General features: G+C 41.0%; 1 protein-coding gene across 2 annotated transcripts in view; it reads left to right on the forward strand.

Moving 5' to 3' along the window:
• Positions 1–6,084, forward strand: part of samd10a (sterile alpha motif domain containing 10a) — a 41,021-nt gene that overhangs the window by 27,481 nt on the left and 7,456 nt on the right. For both annotated transcript variants that reach the window (XM_024293693.2, XM_024293692.2), the window contains 2 exons: positions 449–871; positions 4,603–4,784. In XM_024293693.2, coding sequence (XP_024149461.1) covers positions 859–871; positions 4,603–4,784 — 195 coding nt within the window. In that variant the 5' untranslated portion in view covers positions 449–858. The remainder of the gene's footprint in view (positions 1–448; positions 872–4,602; positions 4,785–6,084) is intronic.

The raw sequence follows: 6,084 nt of genomic DNA on the forward strand, positions 1-6,084 counted from the left end.
GTCTGTGGCCAAGTTTAAGCATTAACCCAAGAAGGGAAGTAATTAATTGAATAAATAATGTATTTATTTTACATTTCCCCAATATTTTAAAACATCCGCTAGCTCTGCTGGACCCCAGGTAGCGAAGCTCTCTACACTTTCACAATTTTTGTGATTTTTGTTCTTTATGATAGAGTTAAATAATAATGGATGTGGAAATTATTTTGGATATTTTTTAAGTGGGGCCCCCAAGGTGTTGGGGGGCCCCAGGCTATTGCCCACATTTGACTTATGGTAACTCCGCCCCTGGTCGTGAAAAAAGGTAGTTATAATTGTCAAACTTTTCTGCTCTAATAAACAAGTTAAGCCATGTTTTTTTTTTTTCTTTCGTGGCCAGTGGTGAAATCAATGATCTGTTATATTTTTATCAGGCTCGAGCCTTCCTTCTTTTTTTCTTTCTTTCTTCCAGAGAGAGGGGTTCCTCGGATGGGAGCTGCAGTGATGACAGGAGTCTTTTTTTCCCTCCCTGCGTTAATTACAGGGCCCGCGGCTGCACTTTGACTTCACTGCACTCATGTATGCTCTTGAGAAAAAGCCGCGCGGCGGATTCTCACGAGATGCGCGCCGCGCACGCGCTTTACGCCGGCTCGCTCGCTCGCGCCCGCTGGCTTGTCATCCATCCAGCTGCTGGAGCTCACATTCCTGCTCCACTTCAGAGCGGCTCCTCGCACTCCGGCGCACCGGGACCCGGAGAGGAAGATGAGCAGCGCTGCGGTCGCTGCCGGACACCGCTGAAACTTTTCCCGGAGAACCGGAGCGTCGCTCCCCGGAGACCATGAGACGCTGTCCGTTGTAGACGCACTTCGGCTCGGAAGCTCGATGGCTGTGGACGGTGGGAAGCTTTACTCTGCTGTCAGACAGAAATAGTTTTGATGTTTAGTCTACATTCACGCGGAACTGCAGGCGCCAGTGTTGATGTAATACTAGTTCAACTAGTTTCTCATTGTTGGCGTGATGTCACCTTTCTTTCTTTGGCTGTTTAAAATGTAATCAAATTAAATTAAATAAATGCTTTGTCAGCTCAGAAATTAGTGATCAAATTCCCTTTAAAATCATTTTTCATATTATTTGGGGAAAAACATGTTTTTGTTTTTTTGGTTGGTAATTTTAATGTATATTTACCTTACAAAGTACCAACTGACTTAATCATAATAATTTTAAAACAAATCCAGTTTTAGACAGACATTTTAAGAAAGATTACATATATAAAATCATTTTTGATTGAATTGGTTTATTTCAAGCATAAATTGTGGAAAATACAGGACAAAACAAACACATTTTTAAAACTCATTATAGAAATAATGAAAATAGAAAACAATCATACAAAAACAAAGATGTCACATTTGATCCATTAAATATAGTAATTAATTGAAGTACAGTTTTATTGATTGCTTGTAAGAGTGGGAAGAATGTTCTTTAGTAATGAATGACACTGGTGACCACGGCCGGACAAAGGCATGGGCTAAGGGGGGATAATGCCCCCGGAAATGTGATGGCCTGCAAAAATCCACAGTTAATTAAATAAATAAAAATTTCTAATTAAAAAAAAATACTAAAAACAAATTAACTGAAAAAATATTAAAAAAAAATAGCAACAATTAATTAAGATATAAGGATGGTCAAAATAAATAGATAAATGCAGCTTCAACAAGACATAAGGTAGTGTCCTTTTTATTCATGTCCCAAACCCAGTAACCAGGAAGTGTCAGGAAAAACTTTTAACATCACACATTTTGAAGAAAAATCAAATACATCAAAGCAGAAGGTGGATTTATAGATTGATAAGCTAACATGACAATAGCATGGTTTTCTAAATATTTTCAGGGTCCCAAACTCTCAGCACACCCACTTTGGGAAACCAAATAAACAAACCTGTTTTTAATTTGTTTTGGTTTTTGACACGTCATAAATATGAAGTTCCCATCATCAAACACAAATGAGATGCTGAAAAGACCAGAACATCCTCATGTAGTGTTTTAGGAAGCTGTTGAAAAGAGTCAAAAGATGTGCTGCAAAGATCTATATCCAGAGAGACGACATGCATGAATGGATCTCAGGATGAACATAATGAAAGAAAAAGTGTTTATACTTATAGGATGGCAGTGAGTGCCCATAAAGTCCCTGTAGTGACACAAGAGTCAGTTTTGTTTATAGTTGAACTGCACGTCTTTATAATCTAATTTAAACTTAATCCCAGCAGTGTCTTTTTTTATTTTTACTTTATTTTTGTGGAGGTGAAGCTTTTTTTATGCTTAAGTTTAGACATCCCTAAACCCATCTGTGAAGAGCTTTAATGTGCCCGACAAAAACACCACATTAAACTCGGCAGCCAGGCAGCGCTCTTAAATTAGGCTTTGATTCATGAAAGTGTTTTCCGTTCCAGAGCTGCCTGTTAGCTAACGAGGAACTTTCCTGCCATAAAAAGAAAAACAAGAGGAAATCAAAAGAGGCAAAAAAAGAAGATGCAAATGGTTTTAATTATGCACTTTACATCAGTAAAAGTGGAGCACATTGGTGTTCCTATAGAGAAACGTTGAGGTAAAGTTTAGGCTGATTTTAGTTAAACAAAAAGCACATCATTGATCTTAGAGAACTCCGTTTTTGAGATGAAGCTCAGAGAAACAGAGATAACTCAATGATGATCACTTTGGCTGCTGGACATGCTGAATGACAGAAAAGATGCAGCTTGAAACACACAGATGAGTCTTTCATCTCCAGATTTTTTTTTTTAAATCTTTTTTCCCCAATGATCGTTGCATTCCTTCTGTCCTCCCCAGCAAGCCAAGCCGAGGGTTCCTTATGGTTTAAAAATTGGGCAGAAAATGTGGTCCCAAAGGGGTTTGTCCACAGTTTCCATGATGGCCTCACCTGTGTTTTCCCATACTGGCTTAACTGGACATTCAGTGGATAGGCTATGCTAGCCAGTCGCCTAGCTCAATGCAGCGGAGCTTGTTAGCTCACTACAGTGAAACATGCTCGTTAAATACAGAGGAGCTCACTGACTACAGCAGAGCTTGCTGTAAAGGAGTTTTGTAGCATGCTATAGTGGAGTTTGCTAGCAAGCAACAGTGGCGCTCACTATCTCGATACTGAGGAGCTCACTAGGATGCTACAGAGTAGCTCGCTACAATAGAGCTCGATAACATGCAACAGTGGAACTCGCTAGCATGCTGCAATGGAGCTCGCTTCAGCTGAGCATGCTAGAATGCCACAGTGGAGCTTGCTAACATGCTACAGTGGAGTTCGCTACCATGCTACAGTGGAGTTCACTAGCATGCTACAATGGAGCTCGCTAGCGTTCTACAGTGGAGCTTGCTAGTATGCTACAGCGGAGCTCAATACAGTGGAGCATGCTAGCTTGCTACAGAGGAGCTCGCTAGCTACAGCAGAGCTCGATAGCTCACTGTAGAGAAACTTGCTAGCATGCTACAGTGGAGTTTTGCTATCGTGCTACAGTGGCGCTCACTTCTTCGATACAGAGGAGCTCACTGGGATGCTACAGAGGGGTTTGCTAGCTTGCTAAAGCAGAGCTCGATAGCATGCTATAGTGGAACTTGCTAGCATGCTACAGTGGAGCGCGCTAGCATGCAACAGTAAAACTTGCTAACATGCTACAGTCAAGCTTGCTTACATGCTACATTGGAGGTCCCTATGCCACAATGGAGCTTGCTAGTATGCTACATTGGAGCTTGCTAGCATGCTACAGTGGAGCTCTCTAGCATGCAACAGTGGAGGTCCCAATGCTACAGTGGAGCTTGCTAGCATGTTACCGTGGAGCTCGCTAACATGCTACAGTGGAGCTTGCTAACATGCTACAGTGGAGCTTGCTAACATGCTACAGTGGAGCTTGCTAACATGCCACAGTAGAGCTTGCTAGCTTGCTACGGAGGAGCTTGCTAGCATGCTACAGTGGAGCTCGCCAACTTGCTATTCTGTCCACCGGGCAGCAGGCTAGCGTAGCAAGCTAACCCACTGAATCCCCACTCAAGTTAATGTGGCCACCACATAAACTGGAGAGACCCCGTTTAGGGCCCACATGTTCTGCCCACTTTGAAACCATATGGGGCCCACTTGGCTTTGCTGGCTGGGTATTTTGACATTCTCTTAGTCAACTTAAACAACTGAGGTTAGGGTTTGCACGCTTCTTCATGACTAGAAAATCCCTTCATTGGGTCTCATGAATGCGTAATGACCTGTGGCTTTATGCCAGAATCTGTGCCAATAGCAGCATGTTTACTGTGGTTCAACACTCTTTAATTACTGGATGTGGGGGAGCCACCTGCTGTTGAGAGGAGTTGGATGTCTGCCTGCAGGCCTGCTCATAATGATGAGAAAGTAGCTTGTTACACAGCTGACATTTGCCCACAAGCTTTTTTCAAGGGGCGACTGTGTTACCTGAGTTAATGGAGCGGATCTGAGCAGGTATTTCACATTGGAATTAATCAGGAATGACATTGGTTCATCTCTGGCACACAACGTTTAGCTTTTTTTTTTCTTTTTTGCAGAGCATATCTTCTTCAGTGCTACGAATGAACTGTCAGACTGTTTTATGATTTCCCCCAGCCGCATCCAGCTTCAGCTTCTGCCGTCCAGCTGTGGAGTACAGGGCTCTCCCCGAGGACTTCAAACACCAGTTGAGTCGGCGGACCGGCGGAAACCTAACCTGGCATGACGGGCGTGGACAGAAAACAGCAGGAGGTAGAACCGTGAAGCTTCTGCAGCAGCCGGGGACCGAGGCCCTGCAGGTACCCGACACCTCCATGACCTCCACATGCCAAACAACACAACTAGTCCAGTGTTTGATTACTGCCTTAGGTTTACTTTATCAGCCCTCCCCACATATGAGATGTGATAGGTGCGTTTCTGCCTGATTAATTAACAGTCATTATTTTAGACAGCGTGAATTCTAGATTAAATTTAGAAAAAAGTTACATGCTGTGTGTGTTTTTCCTCCTAAACGCTGTTAACATAAACAAATGTTGGTTTCGTGCTGGTGAATGCTGTGAATCCCTTGTGACTCCATTACAATCAAACCATTTTTTTCCTAAACATTATCAGCCCTCTTGGGACTCAACAGTCACAAACTAAATTACTTGTTAACACTTTTAGGTCTCAATTCGATCATGATTTGATGAGTAATAAAAGTGTTCCCAGTGGTCTTTTGATTATATCCTTTTTAATCAATTTTTTTTAGAAAGTGTCGTTTTACTAGAACAGATTTTCTGCAAAGCGGCTGATGTTCATTTGAAATTTGCCCCCCCCCTTTCCCTCATGTGGCAGAGAACTCATAACGTGGAGTTTGGGGCTCATTTTTAAGTCACAAGTAAGCTCCTTTTGAACGTGGATTTTTTTCGTCTGCTTCTGATTCACAATGATTTAAAAAAATAAAAACTCAGAAATACAACTTTAAGCTTCATTTTCTTTATATTTATCCTCCAACATCAGAAAAATACTACAAGAACATATTGAAAAAAGACCAAAAACATGATTCTTCCACAAAACACATGATTTGTATCCATTAAAATCAAATTAAAATTGTGTTTTTAAGGTAAACTTTTTAGTAACAGAAAAAAAATTGATATTTGCGGTAATGATAGGTAGTTAGCATGTAGGTGTTGCATATCTGCAACGCCTGCCCTGAGAGGGTTAACATGTTCTTGTTTAATTTTTCTTATAATGGAGGATATATATTAAAAAAAAAAAATTAAAAAAGCATTTCTAACTATTTGGTTATTCAAAACATGATAGCTCAGAAGCAGATGTAAAAGCTCAGGTTTGTGAAGCAGCAACTACCATGGGTAGGCCAGAGTCTCCGTTTTTTTTTTCCCTCAAACTTCACACAAAAAAAGAACTTGAATCATTTAGTTTCATGTTTATTTCTGTCTCATGTTTGAATTTTGCTGCATTTGATCAAACTGGACTTTCTTCCAAACTATCACGTGAATACATCCCTTATATTGAATTTCATGGAAGGTGACGTTCTTTAAATGCATCAATTTGGTTTTGTCAGATAAGAAACACATATGATTCTTTTAGGGCTTTTTG

Source organism: Oryzias melastigma, linkage group LG7, assembly GCF_002922805.2.
Source record: "Oryzias melastigma strain HK-1 linkage group LG7, ASM292280v2, whole genome shotgun sequence".
Taxonomy (NCBI): Eukaryota; Metazoa; Chordata; class Actinopteri; order Beloniformes; family Adrianichthyidae; genus Oryzias; species Oryzias melastigma.